Source organism: Populus trichocarpa, chromosome 10 (assembly GCF_000002775.5).
Source record: "Populus trichocarpa isolate Nisqually-1 chromosome 10, P.trichocarpa_v4.1, whole genome shotgun sequence".
Taxonomy (NCBI): domain Eukaryota; kingdom Viridiplantae; phylum Streptophyta; class Magnoliopsida; order Malpighiales; family Salicaceae; genus Populus; species Populus trichocarpa.
The window spans coordinates 637,942-665,293 of NC_037294.2; the positions used below are offsets into that span (position 1 = coordinate 637,942).

Consider the following 27,352-nt stretch of genomic DNA (forward strand, 5'->3'; position numbering starts at 1 on the left):
TAAAAAACATACGTTGGATTGTGAAACCGTTTTTACATGTAAAATAAAATTAATTTTTACAGAATCAAGATTTAAGATTTAATTATATATAAAATTCAGTAAAAAATAAAAATTATTTAATTTACCAAATAATTTTTTTTCTCTATTGATTAAACTACAAATAAAAACTACTAAAATACAAAACAGTTTTTTTTAATTATTAAAACTGTAAAAGAAAAGTTTCCACAAAGTCAAAAATACACTATGTAATTTGTTCTTCAATACAAACCCATGGACCGACAACAGGGCACACGCACAATCCTTATTGTCATAGTCTATTACACAACTATGTTCGGCAACCAAACACCAATAGCTTAATTAAAGCATTAAACATCAAGCACCAACATTAATAAAACAGGGTCTTAATACATTAAGCAGTGAACATGCATGCATCACTAGCCAGATTAGGAGTTAATTATATTTTACTAATAATTAAGCTGATGTTGATAAGATCATCAAGCATCCAAGGGTCCACAGAGTCACAATTATAATCACCACTTCCACCTCCGTCACAACTCAGCTGGGCCGCCGTCTGCTTCGTTTCCAGGCCATGAAACGACTCCAAGTTCAAGATTTGCTCAAAACTAGCCATAGCAGCCGTTTCAGGACCCAAGATGCAACGTTTCTTGGCAGGTGGTGGCGCCGCCTCCGACTTTGGTGGTGGTGGTGGCGCCGCCTCCGACGTTGGTGGTGGCTGAGGGGGGAAGTTGAGCTTGGCTTTATCTCCACGGATGCGCTTGGCGGCTTCATCATAAGCTTTAGCGGCTTCATCAGCTGTGTTGTAAGTGCCCAGCCAAACTCTAACACCTTTGTGTGGGTCTCTTATTTCAGCTGCCCATTTACCCCATGGCCTTTGCCTTATTCCTCTATACACATTCTTTCTGGTTCTCTGAACCTTCTTTTTACCGGCTTCTTGCTCTGTTGCTTGGCTTGGCTTCTCAACTCTCTCTGTTATCACTGTATATAAAATCACATAAAAAAAATTAAAACCTTTTCCTTTCAAGAACAAAAAAATAGTACAAGCCAAGAATTCAAGTTAAAAACTAGCCCATCCATCTTCATAACATCTCTTGATATTACACCAAACAAATATGCTAAAACCATGTACAAAAATTGAAGTAAATGTCATACAAACAGAAACCCTTACACAGCCATTGACAAGATCATCCTGACGGCAAAATCTATAGATATTGCACCAAAGACATAAATCAAAATATTGTATTAATTTTTATTGATAATTGATAATGTCAGGCCAAGGTTCTAAAATCAAATACAACAAAACCAAGATTAAAAATTAATTAAAGGCATAAACTTTCATGCAAAAAGGAAAAGGGCATGCTTTTTCTTTTTTCCTTTTTAAGTCTCTACGCAATATATTAAATATATCCAAGATTATAATTTTTTTTTTTAAAAAAAAAACACAACCCAGAAAAACTAGCTCGCTAGTATTAAGAAAAGACCCAGAAAATAAAATTAAAAAAAAAAGATATTGTTGATTACCTTGGTTGGGCTGGCGTGGCTTTTGAGCGAGCTTGAGATTTGATAGGTTTTCTTTTTTGCTACCATTATTAATATTGTTCATAGAACGATGATCAAGTCCAAGAAAATCAGATAAGGAGTCAAGTTCAGACCAGAGATCCTCAGTGGTCGGTTTCCGGCCACGTTTAACGGATACGAAATCGGAAATGATGGCACCTCCACACATGTTTTAGTCTGTCCAGTTCTTCAGAGAAAGAGAAGGAGGAAATGGTGTAATAAATTAGGAGGACGAGGCCTAGTTTTTATAGAGTGACGGTTACAATCTATCTACTAGCAAACAGACAGAGAAAATCTCCCTTTTGTGGTGGGTCACGTTTGTTTAAATGATGATGATCAAACGGCTGAGAAAGAAACAGGTAAAATCTGGAAAGTTGTGATTACAGTATATCGAGCATGGATTATGGGCGGGGTGCTTAAGTGACAAGTAGGTCATGAAAGTGTGTGACGTGGAGGGTTCTGATTGGAATAGTGAACTGAGTGAGTTTTTTTAATGTAACTCGAGGAAAGTTTTTAAATCGGTTCGGTGGTTGACTTGATTCAAGGCTTGAATCATGGGTTTTTTTTGGGTTATTGAGTTTTGATCGGGTCACTCAAATCAATCTTAATTTTTTTTATAAATTAAAATAATATTGTTTTCATTAAAAAAAAAAATAATTAATGAATTACAATTAAATTTTTAACCGAATTTTACCGCATCAACTGAATTATCAAACCAACTTATCAGATTATTCAGATTTTTAACTTTTTTTATTTTTTTAAATTCAGCCTGATTCTAGTATTGAGTTAGTTGAATCTCGAGCCTATAAATCAGTTCAGCTAAGAACTTGAGTGAGTGTAACGCGCATGTGAATAAAGTAGTTCAAAAAGAAAAAGTTAAAACTGCCATGCAGAGCGATTTTCGAGTGATATTCACATTAATTGAACTTTGGGTTATTTTAAATTACAATCTTGCCATTTTCATTTTACTTTATGTTTTCAAAACTAAAATGTATTTTCACATTTGATACGTGCATCAAAATTGATTTTCCATTTGGACGAGTTCTTAACGGAGTTCTAAAAGACAGTCTGGTTCATTATTCAATTTGAGGCTTAGATTATGAAATAGATAAATGAACTTTCATTAATTTAAAATAATAATATTTTATTTTTTTAAGGTTGAAATTACATCATTTATAATATATTTTTAAAAAAGTTAATATAAATTTTAACAAGATCAATCGAGTTATTGATTAACTAAATTTCACTAGGTCAACTTATAACCCAACTCGTTAATATAATCTGGTTTGAAATAACTTCTAAGTGGGTATCACTGAGTTAACTCATTGGATTGGGCTAAAACTAGTTTATGCCCCGTTTGTTTTCTGAAAAATACTTATTTTTAGAAAGTGATTTTTATAGAAAGTGAATTCTTGAAAAGTAGATTAATTTTTGATATTTTAACATTGTCATTAAAAATGAGTTGGAAAACAGTTTCCAGTGTTTAATTATGCAACAAAAAAAAAAGTTGGAAAATAACATTGATTATAACTATTTGACCACTTATAATAATAATAAAAAAAATGAGATATAAAAAGTATAATTATGGGAAAAAAAAAGAACATAAAAATATAAATACACATATAATATAAATATTTTAAATGTAATATCATAGACATATAATCTTGTTAAATATTTTTTAAGTAAATTTTATATTTAAAACCTCAAAATATTTTTTAAAAAATTAAATTAGTTAATGATACTACGTGAGAGTTAGATATTTGGATATTTTTGTATGAAAACAAGGAAAGTGAGATTTCTAAAAGGTTTTATGTCTGTAAAAACAAAGAAAGTGTTATCCAGAATTAAAAAGAAGAAAATACTTTTCTTGTGGGAAAAGGTTATTTTTGCTTTTGTTGGAAACTACTTTCATGGAAAGTAGTTTTCTAGAGCTCACCAAACATTAAAAAGTTTGGAAACTAGTAGTTTTCTTGAAACAAAAAAGTCCTTAATAACACTAGTCACTATTTATATGTTAGAAACAAAAAAACCATGTAAAAAAAGCATTAATTTAAAATAAAATTAAAAACAAAAGATCAAGCGTTGTTGGATCTGGCAAGCCCGTCTGGTCCATTTCATTAAGGCTAATACATAGTCTTGTCCTGTCAAGCCCACACAACTAGGCCCTTATTTTTTTTTTGTTGCAAATATATCGTCCGCCACAAATTGTTTTGAAAAAAAATTCACACAACTCATCGTATGGTTTTGCCTAGATTCCTGCCACTGTTGTGACCAAAAAATCAGGCTTTAAGGTTTTTTTAATCCAAAAACTTGTTTTTAAATTAATTCATGACCCAAAACACCTATAAAAAACCGTAGGAATCATAATAAATTTATCTATGACTTCAAAAAAAAAAAATCTACCAAAAACTAAAAATCTACCCTAACTCAGATATGTTTTTTCACGAAATTTAAAGGTAAAGAAACACACCTAATATGAACTTCCATCATAAAAAAGAACGTAAATGATAGTTTTCTCTTTCTACCGCTGGAATCTGGTGACCTCCCTTTCCTCTCTCAACTAGGGACTAAAAAAATAATAAAAATGACCAAACTTAAATTGAAAAAATATCGAGATACCGTAATTGTATAATTTATGTTAAAAGTTCAAGAACTAAAATGTATCTTTCCCAAAAAGTTTGGCACGCCATCCATGTTTAGCGCCTTTTTAATTTTGATTTTTATTTTTTCAATTTCATCATTGACTAAGAAATTTTAATTTTGGTTTTCAATTAGGATCAAATAATCTAAAATAAAATGAGAATCAAAATAAATTATAAAAAAATACACATTGTCATCTAAAGTGTTTTGTTTGTATGTATACAGTGCCAACTCTACAGTAATAAGCGACATATTTTAGTTTTTATCTAATAATAAAAGAATTCTTCTATAACAAAGATCTCGATACATATATTATAATAAAATAATTCTTCCATACCATAATTAATATAAATACAAGATATAATTCGTGGAAATTATATTAAAATGTTAAATATTTTATTTATTAATACAAAAGAATTGTATTTTGATAATAAATAAAAAAAAAACACTTACAAGTCAAAATGATGAATTTAATATAAAAATATATGAAATTATAGAAGAAATATCTTCTTTATTTATAATTATAAATGAATCTGAAGATCTAGAACTTAAATCAGCATGATGATTACCATGATGAATATGAAAGTATTCATAGTACGTAGTTTCATTTTTATCTCTTTCAAAATTCAATTACATAGACTTATTCCCTTTTATTTAGTATGTTAAAATAAAAATAGATATTTTTTAATATATAAATATAAATATTTTTTAAAAATACAAAATCATATATGTTTTTATTTATTATTTTAAAATACCTGTCATATAAAAATATAAATAACTAATTGGAAAATATCGAAGTAAAGTATTTTAAGTTCTCTGAACTCATAAAACTTACAAAGAGAATTCACATTTAAAAATCATGCACCCTAACCACATCTCCACATATTTTACCGTCTTTAAATATATTGAAAATTAAATTACTTTTTAATATTTATTTTCTAAATTCCCACATATCCGATATGCATCAAGTCATCTCTTAGGAACTTCGAAAATATTCATCTTCCTAATCCTAGCTTGCAAAATTAGCCCTGGACAATGGACATCTCTGTAAACTGGTACAACGGATGCCCTTTTGTAAACTGCTAAAAGATCAAGCTGTTTATAAAAAGGCAATTTAGATTTTGCGAGATGACTTGCCCGCGCGCTGCCGCGGGCTTATAAAACAAATGCACTTGATGGTGTTATAATTGTGAACCAACGCTAGATAAGTAATAAAAATTAAAGGTATGATGGAGCAAATATTTCATGAAGGAAAAAAAAGTTGTGTTGGTGATTAAAAACTTAGAGACTGAACAAAATAATTTGTAGCAATCTACAGTGTTTTGTGAGGAAAGATACAGTGCTTTCGTCACATGATTTAGCTTTTCAGTTAATAAAAAGCAAAAAAAAAAAAAAAACAAAGCTAAATTCTCTACCAACTTAATATTAAAAAAAATCAATAAAGATAATTTTGGAAGGAAAAAAACCCATGAGAAAAAATGTTGCAACAATTGACAATGTTTTGTGAGAAAAACTATAATGTTTTTTCCAATAAAATAAACTAAAAAACTATTCAGAGAAATATTATAGCAATCCACAGTGTTTTGTGAGAAAAACTACAACGCTTTCCTCATATGATTTAGCTTTATTGTAATTATAATTCTTAACCAACTCAATATTAAAAAAAAAATTGACAAATATAATTTTGAAAAAAATTATAAAAAAATCACATGAGAAAACATTGCAACAATTTACAGTGTTTTAAAAAAAAATAAAGCTAAATTCTTAATCGACTCAATATTAAAAAAAAATCAACAGAGATAATTTAACAAAAAAAATAACAAAACCAACACTAAAAAGAGGGAAAAAAATCATGTTGGAAACACTGTAGCAATTCAAAGTGTTTTGTGATGAAAGCTACAGTGCTTCCCCACATGATTTAGCCTTATTTGTAATGACTTGTAATTGTAATTCACAAACAACTCAATATTAAAAAAATAAAATTAAAAAAGATAATTTGAAAAAAATTATAACAGCAAAAAACTATGCGGAGAGACACTGTAGCAATCCACAATGTTTTATGAGTAAAACTACAATACTTTCCCCACATGATTAAGCTTTATTACAAAGTTAAATTTTAACCAACTCAATATTTAAAAAAATAAAATCGATGAAAATGATTTTGGAAAAAAATATTATAAAAAAAAAACACAAAAGAAACTGGCAAAAAACAATGTGAGGAAAAACTATATCAATCCATAGTGTTTTTTGAGGAAAAACTTGTATTTACTTGTAATTACAATTCTTAACCAGCTTAATATTTAAAAAATAAAATTGACAAAGATAATTTTAGGGAAAAACATAACGAAAACAGAAAATAAATCATGTGGGAAAAAACACTGTAGCAACCAGCAGTAATTTTTTAGGAAAGTTAAAGTGTTTTCTTCACATATTGTAACTGTAATTTTTAACCAGCTCAATATTAAAAAATAAAATAAAATAAGATAATTTCAGAGAAAATCATTAAGAAAAACCATGCGGAGAAACATTGTAGCAATAAATAATGTTTTAAAGAAAAACAATTACAAAACTAAATTTTCAATCAGCTCCATATTAAAAAAACAATAAAAAATATAATTTTGAAAAATAAAAAAATAAAATAGAAAAACTATGTGGAAAAACATCAAAGCAATCCACAGTATTTTCAAGAAAAAATTACAAAGTAAAAATTTTAACCAGGTCAATATTTAAAAATTAAAATCAACAAAAATAATTTTGGAAAAAACAAAAGAAAAAAAAAATAGAAAAGTTGAAAAAAAAAGTAATTTTGAAAAAAAATTGAAAAAAAAAAGAAAAAAAACGAAAAAAAAGGAGAAAAGTTAGAAAAAAACAAAAAAAAAATTTGAAAAAAAAAATGAAAAAAAGGGAAAAGTTACAAAAAAAAATGCTTTAATACTCTAACCAAATGCTTTTTTTCTTTTTTTTTTTCTTCAATTTCATCTTTAATTTTTTAAAAAAATTATTTGAGTTGTTTTTGAACCAGTCAAGTCAACTGGATCACGTTAGAAAAACTTTTATACAATTTAATTTTAAACCTAAGATAAGCAAGGAGTTAGGTCAAAAGATTTTTTTTCTGTCAATTTTTTTTCTCAATTTAATTTTTAAACTTTGTTTTACAAATTAATTGTGGTTTTTTTTTTATTTGTCAAGTTAACTAGGTAATGCCAAAACAAATTTTATATTATTTGATTTTAATCCTGACTTAAGTAAAAAGTTGGATTAGAAAATTTCAAAATTTATCCACTGATTGAAACTTTTTTTTATATTAACATGGGTGTCCGTGTCAGTTTACGCGCATCTCGACTAATTTCACGGGCCCTGAAGTTAATGACCACATAAATCTTTATTGGCCATGAGATAACTCAAACTCGTGACTATTAGGGGATAAACGAATGACCTAATCAGTTGAGTTACTCTTTAAGATTTTGAATGAAACTTAATAACATTAGTTGTATATAACCATTACGTTACATTAAAAAATTTAAATCTTATTTTTTTAATAGGCATGTTACTCAAATTTAGGCTTTTGTTTGAGATACGCTAGGATATAAAAGGTATTTGAAAGTATGATAGTGATTGCTTTTTAAAGTATTTTTTTGTTTGAAAATGTATTAAAATAATATTTTTTCTAATAATTTAAAAATATAAAAAATTAATTATAAATAAATAAATTTAAATTTTTATGAAATACTGTTTGAAACAGAATTCTAAACATGAAGGAGAAAATGAAAACAATTTTTTTTTTTTTATTATTATTGTCAAGGGTAAAGACCAAGAAATAATAAATAAATAAATATCTTATCCCACATCTTCCCGGTTTCCCTCCCTCGTAGTCTTAACTTTTTTTTTTTCAATAGTCTAAAGTTTTCAATTTTGACTTTGAAAAAATGATTTTTTTTAATAATAATAAAGTATTCGCTTCATCTCAATATATAATTTATAATATTTTTTAATTTAATTTTATTAATTAAAATAAGAGTAATAATATTTAAACTCTTGAGTATTTTTTAACCAATCAAATCAATTGAATCACGTTAAAAAAACTCTTATTTTGTTTAATCTTAAACTCAAGCTAAGTAAAAAATTGAGTCAAAATATTTTATTTTTATTAATTTGATTCTTGAATTTTTTTTACCAATTAATTAAGTTGTTTTTGAATTTATCAAGTCAATCAGCTTAAACCAAAACAAATACTATATAGTTTGATTTTAAACCCGAATTAAATAAAAAATTGAATTAGAAAATTTCAAAATTTATCCACTAAATTAAACTTAATAAAAATAATAGTCTATAATTTTTAAGTTACATTAAAAAAATCATATTTTTTTAATAGGCATGTTACTCAAATTTAGGTTCTTGTTTGAGCTAGGTTATGATTTAAGGAGTGTTTGAGGATGTAGTAGTCATTATTTTTTAAAGTATTTTTAGTTTAGAAATACATTAAAATAATATTTTTTATTTTAATTTTTTTTTTGATATTAGCACATTAAAATAATTCAAAAATATAAAAGAATTAATTTTAAATAAAAAAAATTTAAATTTTTATAAAATACTGTTTAAAACACAATTCCAAACAGGAAAGATGAAAACAATTGTTTTTTTTTATTATTATTGTCAAGTGTTAAGACCAAAAAATAATAAATAAATTTCTTATCCTACCTCTTCCCGTTTCTCCTTCCTCGTAGTCTTAACTTCTTGTTTTTTTTTTTTTCAAAAGGTCTAAAGTGTTCAATTTTGACTTTGAAAAAATGATTTTGTTTTAATAATAATGAAGTATTGCCTTGTATATTACGTAAATATATAATTTATATTATTTTATATTTAATTTTATTAATTAAAAAAAATGATGATATTCAAATTGGTGAGTGTTTAATTATTAGAATTCTAATATTAAATTAAAAAAATTTTCAACTCAAATATTTATATTTTTAAATAAAATTTATATTATTCTCTATCTATCTATACAAATCACAAGTGAAAACGAGAGCAAACTTGGACAATATTTTTCCTGCAGCAACTCTGGGAACTTGCCCATTGATGAGTACTAGGCTTCATTAAAAACTACCATGAGAAGGGAGCATATACAGCCAGAAACAACCCACAATGAGACGCCATGCTGCTTGGAGAAAATGAATGAATTACTGAATTCATAGAGGATAACAGCTAATAACACCTTTTGTTTCTACTTCCCAACTTCTCATATATATGATTGCTTTCCTGTAGACAAACCAACTTGCCTCACACTTGAGCTCTTCTTTTGTGTCAACTTGGCTGTGCCATTGTCATCAATTATCCTTGTCGTTTCCAGAGCTGCTATTCCAGTTCATAGCTGGGCCACACAGCTTAATTAATGAGGTTAAAGATCATACACCAGAAGATAAAACTGATAAGAGTAATGAATATTGCTGGTATCTCATCAATTCTCACCCTTCTCGAAGTGATCGAGTATGTTTTTGGCTGCATCCAAGAAACCCTATGCCTCCCTCCCTCCCTCCCTCCCTCCCTTCAAGCCGCAATCCGAACTCATCAGTACTGCCAATCCACCCAAGGCCATCACTGTTGCTGTCTCGAGGTATGTGACCACAAAGCAGACGTCAGATTCCCCCCCAAATGGAAGAAAAACCCCATTGTTGACCACTAGTAGTGGGAGTATCACGCGGAACTTGTACTTGAAAAGTGCAAGCAATGCACTCTCTTGATCAACGATGTTTCCTCAATTTGTCAGATTTTCTCTACTATTATATATCACCACCACAGAAAGTTAGTTTTCTTACCTACGAATATGTTCATCTCAATATTTCTCCCACGGAGTTAATGCTTGCACGCGTCTCTCTCCTTTTATTGCGTGTTTAAAATGTCCCGTTTGTATTTATTTTTTGTGCTAACATGTAAGTCATGCTAATATGGATGAATATAAGAGTTAAATCACTATAAAATAATTTTAATAACATCGACAAATATCATTGTTTAGATATAATTTTGTTGGCATTTTTTATTGCCATAAAAAACTATCATTAAAAAATATTTTGTCAGGGTTTTTTATTCTATTAGAAATGAAAAATACCGATAAAAAATTTCATTATCATATTCTATTGGCAATTCCATTGCTAATAGCATCAAAGTTGAAAAGTTATTGATCAACCAAGAATGTTGAAGGATCAATCAACTAGTCGACCAAGCAACTATAAACAACAATTAACTAGAAGGAAGCGATCAATTAACAAAATTTGAACACTCATTCAATTAGAAAGATGCAATCCTATTCAAAGTAGGGTCTTTAATATAAAAATTAATCATTTGATTTTAATTTTGCCTCAAATGTGTTAATTAACCTTATTTTTTTAAAAATAAATTTTTTAACAACACTATATGAATGGAAATTATCTGACTAACATATACATACTCAAATATTCATAAAGAGATAATGTTTTGATAGATTACTATATTATGATAGGTAGCTTTTGGCTTTGAACCTTTTCTTAGTGAAGTACTATCAAATTTACCTGGTCAATTAGTGAACACGATGTCTTGAACTATTCAGTCTTTTGTGTAAATCAAAGTTAAAAGTATTAACATGGTTCTTTGCCTAAGGTTTTTCTTTGGTTCTCATGATTGTGTTATTTTGTCTCATAACAATTTTTGATTTCATAATTGCTTTAAATAATTCAACCTTTCATAATTCTAAAATAAACAATCATATTTCTCATCTATATAGGTGATAACTCATTATAATTCTTATGTTGTACTCCACTTGGTAAACCAATATATAAAAATCATTAAGAGCAAGGCTCACCTTTATCAAACTATAATTAACACCTTTTTCATTATAGGAATAAAAAGGAAATAATTATTTTCATGTGCTACTTAGAATGTCGCATGATTTATTTATTTTCTTTAAACCTAGATCTTGGAATCTCTAGACAACTAGTTAGGGTTACCATTATGACACTCTTTCAATTTTAAACCCTTTAAGCTCATTCATTTTAATGAAGTATACACAAGCTCTCTCATTAAACTTTAAGTAAGTAGATCCCCAATGTTTACTTTTAACCATAGTTTTGAAACCCGGACCGGCCCGGCGGGTCGACCCGGGACCCGGCCGACCCGGCCGACCCGGGCCTGGAACCGGTCCGGGTCTAAGTAAAAACCCGTTGGGGAGTTGGCCCGGAGAAACCCGGTCGACCTGGCGGGTCAACCCGGAACCCGGGCGACCCGGGTAAACCCGGCTGAGACCCGACCTCTCTGTTTTTTTTTAATATACATGGACGTGAAACCACGTCGTTTTGGACTCTCATTTCCTATTTCTACATTTTCTCAGAAACCAAACTGAGGATATCAAAGAGTAGAGGATTTCAAAGTAAATCATTTAATAAAAAAATATCTTCGCACCAACAGAAAGAAATTGTAAAGCCCTTAAATTTCAATTCAAAGAAAATAAAATGAAGAAAAAATCATAATTTTAAACAGGCATGAAAAACATATAAAATCTCTTCTTGAGCATCAAAAACTCTGTTTCGATGATCTCATGAAACATCAAAAGGCTAGGATGATCATCATAATATTTTGAGACCCTTTCGATGCTCTTTTCCTTAATATTTTCTCAAGAAACAAACGGAACCCATATGAAAACACCAATTTACCTTCAAGTCCAGGCTCTTTTCCCAACCACTTGGCACTTGCAAATCAAGGTCCAATTCTTGAGATTCGCTCTCTACAGAATCACCACAACGTTCCTATCATCTGTGTATCCACTCAAAAGCCTTACCAGAGAGCCCACCTCAGCTGCCATATTCACAAAAAAAAGAGCTCATTTTCTTCTTCTTCACAATAGCAGCAGCAGGGCACCCCTACCTGAAAACGCGATCCAGCGGCTTCTCCATCAAATGTGCCCTAATCTCGACCCTTATCCTTTCTTGGGGCTTGGGGTCTTTTGAATTCTTGTGGAGGATTTTGCCGAGGCTTCCATTGGAGCTAGAGAGATAGAGAGAGAGTGGGTGATTTGTGTTAAAATTTAACAACTGTTATTAACAGACTGTTAATGTATATGAGAGGGGAGTTAGAAAATAAAGAGAGGGATAGATATATGCCACAGGAAAAAAACACCTCTCTCTATCTCTAACTCTCTCTGGCTCTTTTTTTTTTGGGTTGACCCGGGTTAACCCGGGTCAACCCATCTGACCCGTGATGACCGGGTCGACCACCGGGTCGGGTTTCAAAACTATGCTTTTAACTTTAAAACATCACATTTCAGAGAAAGTGTTTGACAATATTATTTCTATGAATTATATGTCTAGACTTATCATTGTATATGCTATTTTATGCTCTTTCAATTGCTGACTAACTATTGCAATATACAAATATTGCTAGCACAAGCTTAGGCCAACATGAAATGTCATTTAAAAAATTCCAAATCCATTCGACTTCCTCTTTCACTTTATCAAAAGCAATAAACTCTGATTTTATCATCTATCTTGCAATACATATTTATTTAGATAATTTCTAAGATATAGTTACTTCAAAGAGTGTGAAAACATATCCAATAGTGAATTTCAAATCCTAGCCATTGGATATCCAATTTGCAGTTCTATACTCTTTTAGTACCATTGGATAACTAGTACAATGTAACTTATTGTCAAAGATGTACCTCAAATATTTATTGATTTATAATGGCCCATGTTTGTATTACTAGTAAATCTATTTAGTTTGTATTACTGGTAAATCTATTTAGTTTGCTAATTGAGTATGCAAGATCTGGTATTGTGCAATTTATAATATACATTCTTATAATTATTCATGAGTATTCAGATTGGTATATTCACTCAACTTTATTTTTTGATAGATGTACATTTATTTTCATTAGTGTTTGATAATGTCATTGTCATTTTTAAAAAAATTATCGAGAATTTTTTTAACATAATAAGATTGAGAGAATATCAATCCATCAATCGTCCTTGTAATTTTATTCATAGTATGACATATACAATACCCAACTCATTCATGTCAAACTTATTAGGTAAAATTTTCTTGATATATTTGATCATATAATCATTATAGCTCATTTTATATCATCTACATAGGGACATACAATTACATAATGTTTATATGTGTTTCTCACATAAATATATTTATCAACTTCAATGATTTTAAACTCATTTGACAATATAACTTTGTCAAAATTTTCATATCATTGTTTAGGAGCTTGTTTTAAAGCATATAATAACTTAACAAGCTTACAAACTTTCTTTCCTTGCCCTTTAATAACAAATCCTTCGAGTTGTTTTATATAAACCTTTTCGTCAAGATCATCATTTTAAAAAAGTTATTCTTACATTCTTTTGATTTATTTTAAGCTTGTTAATACTATGATGGCTATTACTATTTGTATGAAAGTTATTATTAATATAGGTGAATATGTGTCAAAATAATTTATACATTCTTATTATTTAAATCCTTTAACAACAAGTCTTATTTTATATTTTTAAATAGTTTCATCAACTTTCATCTTTATTTTAAAGAATTACTAATGATCTAATTATTTACTTTTGGTGAAAGATTCACTAGTTCTTATATATGATTATGCATAATGGATTCAATTTCATTATTGACTACCTTATTCCAAAAAAAAGTTTTAGGATAGGACATTGCCTCAAAATAGCTTTGAGATTCATTTTCTATCAAGTGTGTTAGAAAAACAAGACCAAACATTTTGGTCATTTTCTCCCTTACTCTCTTATCTCAACCTCGTCATCTTCCAATTGATGCTAATTACTTGATAACTTCAATAGTTCTTTTAGGTGAATGGATTTCTTATATGAAAAAACATCTTAAAAAAAAAATTTCTTTGATTCTATTATCATACTAGGATAAATATTCTCAATACTTGACTTATATATAAGAAATCGATATGCAATTTATATGGTGTATTCTCTAACTTTTATGGGGTACTTTGTTAAGTATATAATTAATAGCTCAAAACTGCCTTCCTTTATAGGCTCTAAGGTATCCCCAAAGTTACCAAACTGACATTCATCATTTATTTTAATGTTTGTTTGTTTTTTATTTATTTAGTAATGTCATTTTATTGAGGTGAATAAAGAGGAATAATTTGGTGGATCATATAATTTTAAGAATCAAACTCTCCAAAAAAAATTTCATACTCTCCACCCATATCACTTCTTATTATCTTTATCTTTTTATTAAGTTGATTTTTAACTTTATTCTTATAATGTTTAAACATTTAAGGAGTCTTATCTTTGCTTCTAATAAAATAGGTATAACAATTCCTTGTGCAGATATCTATAAAGTAATTTAATACTTTTTTTTTCAAAGGTAGTTTGCACAAATTTTAAATAATCAATATTTGAGTGAATTAAATCTAGAATTTCACTATATCTTTCACTTATTTGAAAAAAAGTTTTTTTTTTTTTTTTGTAAATTTTGATTCTACACAAACCTCACACTTAGAAGGATCCACTCATAATAATTCCTTCAACATGAATATCATACAAGATGAACTAAAATTCTTGAACTTGGTTTATTGCGGTTCTTGAATTAATCATTTTAAAATCTAGAAATTTGTCGATTATGAATTCTTTCATACCAACATCTTCAGCATTGTACTTTCGATCTAAAACTTTTCATAATACCTTTGCGCTCTTGATTGAATTATACACTTCCCATTCAAGATGTAGTTCTTGCACATGAAATCCCAATGATTTCATACATCCACAACTTCCATAATGGTGGGATATAATTCATTATCTTACAGCTTTGGTTATTTATATACAAAATTTTGCCAAGTTCAAGGTGGTCAAGAAAAATAACATCTTCTGTAACCACCTCTTAAAGTTCAATTCATTGAACTTCTCAGGTTCTCACCATACACCATAAAAGGTGATGGTGGAATCTTTCCAACAACCACCACACACACACATATATAATAGAAATATGGCTTATAAACATGTAAACACACAAATAATTGCAGTGACCAAATTAAAATTCAACAAAGAAAATAACTAAACAATTTATAACTATAAATAAATAAGATTTGATTTGACAATAGATCATAGAAAGAACAACAACAAGGTAAGAATTTTAGTCTTAATATTGTTGATGCAAAATTAATATCAAGGAACAATTGATGCAAAATTAATTATGATCCCATTGCGTTGCCTTAATTGCCTGTTATAAAAAGAATAAATAGCTCAACCTTTGAAAAGAAACAATTCAAGAACATGAAGGTTAATGTTCAAAATATTTATTTGTGGGCTTACAAAAAAATCTTTATGGGCTAAAAAATCATTTTATAGCAGGCTTGAGCTTAAGTCCCAAGTTATGATAAGCGAGCATATACAAATAAAGTTTAAAATCCATTTAGCCTAGGGCCTTTCATTTCTAAAATACTTGGTTCCCTTTGGGTCTAATTTTGACTCTTCATCTTCCCACTATATAAGGTAGAAGAAAATTTATCATATTTCAATGTGAGATTGAGGGGTTTTGGATTTAAAAATCATGCTCATCAAGGATTTTTTGACATCAATTTCTCATTCATCCATAATTTATTTTAAATATGTTAATGTTCTATGTTAAATTAATTTTATTAGAAAATAATTTCCAACAAAGTCTTAACTCTAAAAGTGCTTTTCCACTATTAAATTGACCTTATATATGTCTATTAACCATGTTTCTTAAAACAAATTTCTAACAAGAACTTCTTGTATTCCACCTTAAAGAGAGAACATAATTTAGTTCAAAACTCATTTACCTTGTTTTTTTTTCAAAACCCATATAAATCTCAATATGTTCATCATAACCAGACTTACAATTTATAGATAGATCTCTTCACCAATACCTCCAAACATAAATCTCCCTATAATTATGCTTTGGCACAATAAAAAATGATCATCCCCAAGATCAAAGGCAACTATAAAATTATGGTCGCAACAATCATTTCCAATAGAAACCAACCAATGCAAAGAATTACCAATAAGAACACCACATATTCGTCCTTCAAGAATATAATATGGGAAGGGCTTATGAATTCTTTTAAGATGACTTCCTCTTATACTATAAATAATAATCAAAGTCCATTTTGTTTGATAATATCACAATATTCATATAACCTTTTAATCATCATTGATAGAGTCAAACTGATGAAATCATGAAAAAACATTATACATAATATGGGTTTCCCATGATTTCTTCCTAGAATAATGGAGTGATGACTTGAATGTAGACCTTTGTCCAACTTAGGTTGTTCTTGAAAAGCCAGTTCCTCATAAGACACTTTAATGCTTAAGTTGGTAAATATAGGAGAATAAAATAATGCAAAGAAAGATAAAAAAAAAACAAAATAAAGTTGTGGGAGTATGTATTTAGATATAGCTTGTAAATATGCTAGCTAAAAATTATATAGCATGACCTAGCTTTGACTATGAATGCTCTGGGTTTTGTGTGGCATGGTCTAACACCTTTGCATGATTAATGCTCCCCTATGGCTTATAGCCTAACTTTCTAACTTTCTATGGCTATCTAATATGATCCAAGCAATATCAAGAGATCCATTAGAGGTTTTAGTTGGTCCACTGACAAGACTTAAGGCTAAAAGGTTCAAAGAAGCTTTCAATTGACTTCTTTAAGACATATGAGCTAAGATGGATTTCAAGAAGATATTAAATAATGAAGAATTTAATTCATGTTTAAGAAAGGATTGTAGATGGTCATTCAGACATTACAAAAAGATTGGAATAAGAAGATTCAATTAGCTAGTTTTGACCTTTCACTATTTTGTTTTGTCATAAATAAAGGTATGCAAGGGATTTTAATGCTATTTTAGTTGTATTGGAAAGTATACATCCATATATTTCCAGTGATATATGGCATGTCTTCAAATTCATTAATATGAGAGAGAACTATGCATTTAAAGTTGAGTTTTCATTCTACCAGTAGATTACGAAAACAACTTTAATATTATTTAAATTAGTTGGGCTATTATTTTATTTATATTTTAGTTATTATTATATCTTTTAGATATATTAGGGCCTTTACTTAAATTTTAGTTTATTGGATTATTATTTATTATTAGGTTTATCCATATTAATTAGGAATGTCCTATTAGACTTAGGATTCTTGTTAGTATAAATACTTTTTTGCAGAGATTTTTTGAAGGAAGGACTATTTTTTTAATTAAAAAATAGCATTATTAATATCTTTCGTGTGGTTAAGTTATTCACATACCAAGTTCTTGATTAAACTTGCAAACTCTTTGAAATATTGATCAACGTTGTTGTGATTTTATACTACTCGTCGTGTCTTTTTATAGGTGTATGGTGGGAGTGATAATTATATATAACTTTCTTGTGAGGTCGAGTTGTAAAATATTCAAATATAATTTTAGCATATCTTGGGAGATGTTTGCATCACTATCTCAATGTGGCCAAGGATGAGATCTGGATTTTGCTTGGTGATTAAGTGTATTTATACACTGAGATCTTGCACTTTTTTTATGGAGAAGGAGACATATCATTAATAGAGAACTGATATTAGCTAGTCATGTATGCCATTGGTGGAAATGTTTGTGATGGGCAATGTTATTACCATAAAAATGATGTATACTTTGCATAAATGTTTTTTATGTGTGCGTAGAAAAGACTATGTGCATGACTTATAGGAAACTAAAAAGATGCATAAAAGGGTGTGCCAGGGTAGAATTAGATAGACTGAGTTCAGTGTTGAGTTGAAATTCTAGCAAATAGCTGGATTTTGTTTTAAAAAAATATATTATCTTTTGCCTCCCAATTCTCTTAAACAATCATGTTTAGAAGATTTTAACCAACAAAAGTGGGAGAAGAAAATACTTACTGTATAAACGTTAACTTTGCGGCTATATTTGCATGAAAAATATTACCTTGGTATATATATATTTTTGTGGATGTGCCTTTATGAAAAATAAATGTTTTCTTTTTATTGCTTTTGTTGTCATGAAAGTTTTTCCTGTAAAAGAGATAAGATTTTATCAATTTCCAATAGAAAACATTATTATCTAAAAATAAAAAATGCTTTGTGATCATGAAAGTAGTGCTAAAATATTGTGTAAAGAGATGTCGCATAGAGATGTAGAGATTTCAATGAAGATCTTGAGATAAAGATTTCTTATGGAGTCACATATAGATATTTCAATGGAAACATAGACACATAAAAAATTTATTGAAGACATCAAGAAGTGGAAACGTGGAGAATTCAATGGAGTTATGGTGATTTCATCATAGAGATTTTTATGAAGACACAAAGATCTTGCAGTGGAGATTTTTTATTGGAGTCACTGAAGACATTAAGAAAAATACTTATTTTATTTAAAAATTTCAAAAGATAAAGAGATAATTTTAAAAATTATCTAATCTTGGGTAATGTATCATGAGGACTTTTTCTTGTTTGTTAAGGTTGTATCTCATTCTTTATAAATTGTTGAAGATGCCCTATAAAGATCAATATTTTAATCTTTTTTTCTATGGCATGACATTCTTTAGTGTCATGACTGTGGACACAATGATAATGATAAAACTTCTTAGGATTTTTTGTATTTATGCCACTCTTCATTGGAGGTGGATACCACATAAATTCCTTTTCCTAAATGGCAACAAATACCTCAACACATATAGTGATAAAAGGTGTGGTAAGAAGCTCATAAAATGTAAGGTGATCATAATTGGGTCCCCTAGTGCTTCTCTCGGATGATGCATTAGTAGGAAATTGATAGATTTATAGAGATCTGCTCTTTGAAAAGGAGGGTGTCCTTGTTTGGTGACAGTTGATTTTTTTTACTCAAATATGGTTCTTTGTTACCTGTTTTACTTTGAGGAGAGTCATGTTAGAGAAAGTATACAAATGTTTCCATAATAACTAGTCATAGACTTCACTGATTAGGACTTTAGTGACAATTGGTTCGAGTAGATTTTTCTCATTGAATCTTTAAAGATAAACTCTAGTGATTTTATCTTCTTGTTGGGTGATAACAAAGAGCTTAGTTACTCTCTTTTTGGTTGGAATGCTCGTATTAAAAGGAGATATAAGCTAATAATAGAGATCTTGAAGGCTAATAATGGAGCCAGACTTAAGGATGTGATACCATACCCTAGAAGATCCACAAAAAGTTGTTGGAAGAACCTTGCACATGACGTAACTCTTTTATGTCAAGCTCTAGGATGCTTCTAATATTTTGGTTGTGCTTTCTAGGATCTGTAAGACCATCATAGTTGTCCAAGTTAGCATTTGTATAAACATATTTTTTAAAGAGATGGGAGTATAACACTTAATGACAAAGTGAAGAGTCTAGTTGGAATGATGTTCATTCTTAAAAGGTCATATAGTCACTGATCTCATCTCATCTCTTTTTTTCTTTTTTTTTCATAATGGAGCATGTGAATGAGAGTAAAAAAAAAGATTAATGGATATAGTCATGACTTTAGCTAGGATATGTGGAGGAGTGCTCTTTATAGCGAGAGCAACTCCATCATGATTTTAGAGTATCATGCATACTTCGTATGTTATTTTGTCATTCTTTTTCATAAAACTAGAGTTATCTTTTTGCCTTTAGTCACGTAGTGGAGCTATATGTTGTATTGTTTCAGTTGATGAAATGGAAAAATATAAAGAGCCAGAGAAGGATTAACAGACACAACTACGACTATAGCTAAGATATGTAGAGGAGTGCTCTTTATAGAGAGAGCAACTCCTTTATAATTTTGGAGTGTCATGCATACTTTATATCTCATTTTCTCTTGCTCCCTCATGGAACTAGAGTTATCTTTATGCCTCTAGTGCATATAGTGGAGCTGTATGTTATATTTTTCTTGTTGATGGAGTGAAAAAGTGTGAAGTTGTTCTTGTATGGCTAGAACAACATTGTTAAGCACTTAAACTTGATGGGAGAGTTATTAAATTGCTGAAGGAGCTATAGTTTCTATGGTAGGGAGATCGATTACTTTTCTCTATCCTAGAGTTTCATTAGCCATGAAAAAGTATGATTGGTGAGAGGGAATGAATTATCTTTTGTTTAGTTTTTCACAAACAATGCAATTGATGGGATCGTAAAAAAACTTCAGACATAATATAAGCTTTCCATGGTTGTATCATAAGCTAGTGAAGTGATTGTTTGAATATATACATTTGCCTGACCAAGGTTGTTCTTGAAAAACTAGTTGGGAATACGTGACATTTCGATGCTAAAATCAGTAAATGTAGGAGAATAAAATAATATATAAAAAGAGAAAAATAAAATAGAGTTGTAGGAAGTGTGTATCTGGGTGTAACATGTGCATGTGTTGGCTATAAATTACATAGCTTGGCCTAACTTCGGTCGTGAATGCTCTGGCTTTTATATAGCTAGAATTTGTGTGGCATGGTCTAGCACCTTTGCATAGCCAATGTTCTAGCTTATGGCTTGACTTTCTAGATTTTTATGGCTATTTCTGTATGGTCAAAGATAGGATCTAGATTTTTCCTGGTGACTAAGTGTATTTATACACTAAAATATTGTAATTTTTTAAGGAAAATGAGATATATTATTGGTAGAGAAATTGATGTTCTACCATTGGCTTACATTGATTATTGTGTCATGCCATTGTTGTTGTATTATACATAAACAATGTTAACGTTGAAGAAAATAGTGTCTGGTTTACATATAAAAAAAAAGTGTGTATGCATAGAAAAAATTGTGCATGACTCTCAACAACTAGAAAAAAATGCACACAAGGGTGTGCTAGGGCAGGGGTGGACAAACCGGAGTTGGTGTTGGTGTCAAGTTTAAATTCCCACCATTTACGCAGGACCTAAACAACTAAATTTTTTTTTTTTTAATTTGTGTATTATCAATATCTAAATTTATCAAGATAACTATCACAGTATTCATATTCACCCCAAAAATTAGGCAACAATTGGAGCTCTGTAGTTGATGGATTCCACGAAGCCACGCCAGACTTGATACTAAACAAAGCAAGCAGGCCATTGGAACAACCATCTACATCACCATAATATTTTCTAGGCGAAATGGTCAAGCGACTACCATTTTTGCACAGTGATCAAAGCTGCTTGCATAAGACACAAAGGGACGATTGAGTTCCTCTGGGAACTTATCTAATGAGTCCAACTCTAGCGCATACATTAAACTGCATGGCTTAACATCATCAATGATTGGTGCTGGTTTCGATGTAGTGATTGAGATGAAGCTTGATGAAATCTGGGCTGTCAATTAGGAAACAACATGGTTTCGACAAGCATTTGAGTAATTGCAGGAGACTCTTGAGGTTAGGAAGCAGAGTATCTTTGTCAGTACATCGAATGGGAACTTCCGACAGTTTTGGTTGACAAATGCCAAAACAGTCAAGGATTGAGGTTAAGGTTACTACAATCATCAAAGCCTGCCAAACACATGATGTTACGGGTAAACAATCTGATGTTAAAGTAACGTATTACTTCATCAAAGGCTGCAAGAACGTAAATGATTTGTGACATTGCTAACCTTAGACAAGCAGCTTCTTGAGGTAAGGTTTTAATCAATTTATTTCTCGGGGAAGGTAGTCTAAAAAGCCTTAAGCCTTAAGATTGTTTTTGTCAATGCAGCCGCAGTTTAAAACGTTGTTAACCGTGTAGATAAAAGAATTCTATTTGGTGAATTGTGGGTGATAATATTTGTTTTTTACTTGAAAATAAATTAAAATTATATTTTTTTTTATTTTTAAAAAATTATTTTTAACATTAGTATATCAAAACAATATAAAAATACTAAAAAAATAATTTAAAATTAAAAAATTAAAAAAATTTATTTTATTTTTAAATACTTTTGCAATACAAAAATATTCATGCTCTAATATAGAGAAATGTGAGGCATTGCACATTTCTAATCCAAACCCAAGAGCTTTGTTAAGTCATCAATAACGTTTGTTTTCTTTTCTAATTGATGTGAAATATGCTATCTTCAGACACTCTAAATAGAGGGTTTAATTTATAGTCCACACAAATTGTCTTGAAGATGTTCATTACCATATAAGCATTTTTGGCAGCACCCAACGGTAGGAGCTTGGAAAAACAAAATGTGTAGAGGCTTATTGTTATTTGTCTGATACCACCGGAATCCTTTTCGGACAAGCAAGTAGAGGAAGATCCATTTTCTGGATCTTGATAACCCAGGTTGCTACAAATAATTGAACAGGTTCAATTATACAAATAATTGAACAGGTTCAATAATGATTAGCTTGCCCTGTAACTATGTAACAAGTATAGAGTGACAAAGCCTACGTCAGATTTTCCGGCAACTGAATCTGTTACTGCAGTCACAAGATTGCAGTGACGACTAGTGCTGGGAAGTAGGATGCAGCACTGCAAGATTGCAAGCACACCACCATCCAATTTGCCGAATGAGTCACGCGTCCAACAGTGGCATTCAATCTGCAAGTTACTAATCCCAGAAAAATGAAAATGTGTAGAGGCTTATTGTTATTTGTCTGATACCACTGGAATCCGTTTCGGACAAGCAGAGGAAGATCCATTTTCTGGATCTTGATAACCCAGGTTGCTACAAATAATTGAACAGGTTCAATTTTGATTAGCTTGCTTGCCCTGTAACTATGTAATAAGTATAGAGTGACAAAGCCTTCGTCAAATTTTCCGGCAACAAAATCTGTTACTGCAGTCACAAGATTGCAGTGACGACTAGTGCTGGGAAGTAGGATGCAGCACTTGCAAGATTGCAAGCACACCACCATCCAATTTGCCGCACGAGTCATGCGTCCAACATTGGCATTGAATCTGCAAGTTACTAATCCCAGAAAAATGATACTAGAAAAATAGCCTAATCCCAGATGATTTTTAATCAATGAAATTCCAAGAAACCACGATGACAGGACTTTAAACGCAAAATTATCTTATGCTAACACCATCAGTGACAAATCAACATGAAGAACGCCAATTTTCTTAAATTCCAAACAAAGGACAAGTTAAATTGTAAAAGTTCATCTTGTAAAATATTGTTTGAAAATGTAGTAGTAATTACTTTTTAAAATGTTTTTCGCTTGAAAATGTATTAAAATAAAAATATTTTATTTTTAAAAACTTATTTTTAACATTATCATATCAAATCAATCCATATTTGGAATGCAGTTACAAACCTAAATCATGAAATTACAGTAAGAGATCAGGAGGAACATTTTAAATTTAAATGGTCAATTCTTGAGGGATTATGAAATTTAGTCATGGTAGTCAAATGTGGAAAAGTGTAACACCTTGCCACCACGCTACAGCTTGACCTTCTTATCTCTTGACTAATTAGCACCGCTTCCAATGCTTGCTAAACACACAGTGAACATGATATTATCATGGAGAATCATCAACCACGAATATGTAACTAAATATAAAGAATTACAGTGGTGTATATCTCGGACCAACATTTAAATCAGATGACAACAAAATCTTGGAATTTAAAAAGATACACGAGGTAAAAATGAGGCGCTACATGTCTTTCCCAAAAAGTTGCAAAATACAAAAACCTTTTTGAAGTATCAAGTAAGGATATCCCAGTCACAATAAAGAAGAAAAAAGAAAAAAAAGAATTCAACATCATAAACACAAGCCACAATTATCAACTGAAATATGTATTCAAGCAAAATGCCATCATTCCCCACAAATTTAGCAATGGGGAAAGGTAACCTATATGAAGAAGGCAAAATACAAAGTGAAATTTTCAGAACCTCTCTAGTCTGCCATTTTGGTCAAACGGTGAACAGTACTCCTTGCAACCCTGTTGGCAGGATCAATCTTCAGAACAACCCGCAGATCTTCTGCTCCGAGCCTGTACTTTTCCATACTCTCATACAGGAGTGCACGCTGTACAAGAACAGATACATTCGCATCATCATGTTCAAGCACCTGCACAGCAGAGAGAAAACTATGAAGTACCTAACCTTGTAATTTTAGTAGATCAAGAAAAATCAATGTGAATATCATAGGAAGCCAGGAAAAGCACCCTCAAGCACAGAAGAGAAAAAAAGAAATGCATTGTCTACATTTTGTGGAATGCAAGATCTACTTGCATCACTGGGCAAGTTGCTGGTCTTCAAATATGCAATGGCTAAAAGTTGCTTGTAGGACAGATTTATTTATATACTTCAAATAATTTACATGGTACTTGGTTATAGTTATCCAGAGCACTAAGCAAATGCTGTCGAGTCCAAAACAAGAAGGGCTCCAAGTCAGGAACTCATCAGAGGTGCCACCCCAGGGACTAAAAGCTCAGTGTATCAAGGCTCCACTTTTCTAACATTGATTCTCTCTTGGGGATCTAACCATACAACACAGTCATGTAGCTGCTTCTTTAGTTCCCAAGTTAGTCTCATAGCCATGTCATCCTATGCTCAGAAGCCCACGCCATATGAAGTGCTATCCTAAAACTCAATTTTTTCAATCATAATGCAGATAGTTTACAATAAAGAAACACACAGCTCTCATAAAACGATCACCAGAAGGAATGTACAAAAAGGCCACAACTTAAATCAATGAGCAAAATAAAGAAATGATTATACCTTTGAACAATCAGCCACTGCCTTCTTATACTCTCCAACTTCTTTATAACATGAAGCTCTGGTTGATAAAACCTCCATGGTGGAAGCCTTATCACCTGTTTTCTCAAGAAGTACCACAGCCCAAGACAGCCACTTGATGGCATCTGCATATTGCCCCTGTTTTTGATTTTCAATGCCCTTGTTCTTTGCTGCAGAAGCTGTTACCCCAGCAGGAGGAGCTGGAAGCCCTTCAAGCTCAGTGGTGACACCATGAGAATCATTCACGCCTCCCCCTCCAAGCCCAGAATCCAATCCCCAATCATCAACTTCCGACAATGGCTGCCCTCCCGATCCTCCAGATACTGTTGTAGCATTTCCCGAGGAAGGTGTGAAGAACATGTCAAGCGGATCACCAACTGAAGGTTGAACCGGAGCCTGCTGCTTCTGAGTAGGAAAGCTATTGTTGAACATTCCAAAGTCATCAATATTGGACTTGGAACTCGTATTTGATCCCATGAAACCATTATTGCTAGCACCAACACCAACTGATGGAACCGATTTTGCACTTGAAGCATTTTGAAACGCACCAAATGCATCACCAGTAGCATTGCCAGACGGCTTATTATCTTTACTAGCCGAATTAATATTACCTTGTTTCTGATTCATTCCAAAATCAACCAAAGAACTAAAAGGGTCCTTACTTCCACTCATTCCACCACCACTCATACTCTTCATCGACGCCCCCCCAAGATTCGAACTTTTATTAACACCAACACTAACATTAGCATTACCACTATTTCTATTATATCCACTGGAATAACCACCCAAATTATCATTACCAACCCAACCTCCACCACTCTTGGCGGTGGATCCACTCGTTTTCGGCAAAGAATCAGCCAAATTCCCCATCGAATATGCGCTTTTATTAACATTTTTCAAAGGAACATTACTATTACTGCTACCCTTGGTATTTCCAATAGCAGAAGTAACAAGATCACAAAACAAATTAGGGTTCTTTTCAACAATCCCAATACCAGAACCCGAACCGATACCCGAATTCCAACTCTTCCCAGTTATATCACCCACCATAGAAGCGGGTCCATTCAAACCACCGGGTCGGACCATTGACTGGGCTGGTGCCGGTTGGTGCGTCCATGATGGCTTATTGGGTTGCCACGTAGGCTTAGATTGTTGTGTAGAAGATGAATAAGGAGATGGGTTTGGGTTCCTTTGATCGTTTAAAGATTTGGGTCGGTTTGATCCGATTCCGAAATCGAAATTGAAGTTGCTCATATTCGATCAAATTACGAAAAAAAAAAAAGATTCAAAATGAGATCTTGGAAGTACCTTGTTATATCTTTTAAGTTGTGGCTGTATTGTGTATATTTCAGAGATCGGAAAAGGAGAGGGATGGCGAAGGTTGTGCTCACGGCCGCCTTGTCTTGCTGTAAATTGGAGGAAATGAGATGAGGTGTCTGGTCTGATCTGATCTGATCTGATCTGAAAGGTTGGGTTAATGTGAGAGGAAGGAGGTGAGGGAGGCTTTAGAATTTAGATAATGACTGGTTATTTCCTGCTGCGGATCGAACGAATAATTATTTTAACTTAAAAAAAATAATATTTAAATTGCAAAGAATGTTTTTTAGTATTGCCATTAGTTAACAATATAAAATTTTATGGGGTTTAAGATATTTTTTTTAGTTAACAATATATTAAAATAAATTACATATATCTATCTCAGTTAATCTTTTAAATTACTGTGTTTAATAAATTTTTTTAATTTTTTTATATAATATTCCTAAACAATTTTAAAAACTAAAAAAAAAAAAAGGCAGAAAAGAGAGGCAAATATGGACCGCAGGATTTGAACGTGTGGGGGAAGAAGAAATTCATGTCCATCATTTTAACCAGTTGGACACGACGTCTTTTATTTAAACAATATTTTTCTTTTCAAAAACAAAAGAAGCAGACATTATTATTATTATTATTATTATTATTATACCTAAAGCTAAAAGGTGGGGGAAAATATGTTTTCCCCATATCCATTATCTCTATGAATTATAGTAGTAATTTATAGTTCTGTTGTTTTATTTTTTTTTTTACATTTTGACTTTTTTTTTTGTTATTAATTTTGTTATTTAGTTTTATAATTATTATAACTAAATTTAAAAGGTGTGAGAAAAATATTATTTCTCCACACTCATTAACACTGTGAATTACAATAGTAATTCATATTATTTGTTGTTGTTTTTTTTGTATTTTGACCTTTTTTTCCTTTGGTTATTGATTTTTTTTTTCTGATCTAGTTTTTCTATGATATGTTTATGGGGTTTAAAGTTAATAATTTATTTTAATTTTTCTTTTATATGGTTATTATAGTATCAAAAAAATATCTCAGCATCGCAATATGAAATATTTTCCAAAAGTTTAGTTAAATAAAAAAATGATTTAAAAAAAGCTAGGTTAATAAACTTTGTGGAGTCAAGACCCGGTTTGCGAGTTTGGTGAGGTAACCCTGGTTGTCCCGGTTTGCGAATTTAGCGAGGTAA

At 30.7% G+C, this 27,352-nt stretch overlaps 2 protein-coding genes across 3 annotated transcripts; both read right to left on the minus strand.

Annotated features, from left to right (window-relative positions):
- Window positions 1-219: 219 nt before the first annotated feature.
- Window positions 220-1,827, minus strand: LOC7477223 (ethylene-responsive transcription factor RAP2-3). 2 transcript variants are annotated; one of them, XM_024609593.2, is made up of 3 exons: window positions 1,540-1,827; window positions 716-996; window positions 220-685 (listed from the first exon to the last, which is right to left on the minus strand). In XM_024609593.2, exons 1-3 carry the CDS (start codon window positions 1,742-1,744, stop codon window positions 455-457), a joined length of 717 nt encoding a protein of 238 aa, XP_024465361.2. In that variant the 5' UTR covers window positions 1,745-1,827; the 3' UTR covers window positions 220-454. The 2 variants fall into 2 exon arrangements, with proteins under 2 accessions (XP_024465361.2, XP_002315490.3); XM_002315454.4 differs by having other exon boundaries at window positions 220-996; window positions 1,540-1,826.
- Window positions 1,828-23,741: 21,914 nt separating this feature from the next.
- On the minus strand, window positions 23,742-26,379 carry LOC7477224 (uncharacterized). Its single transcript, XM_002315455.4, has 2 exons — window positions 24,825-26,379; window positions 23,742-24,171 (listed from the first exon to the last, which is right to left on the minus strand). Exons 1-2 carry the CDS (start codon window positions 26,094-26,096, stop codon window positions 23,998-24,000), a joined length of 1,446 nt encoding a protein of 481 aa, XP_002315491.4. The 5' UTR covers window positions 26,097-26,379; the 3' UTR covers window positions 23,742-23,997.
- Window positions 26,380-27,352: the final 973 nt, after the last annotated feature.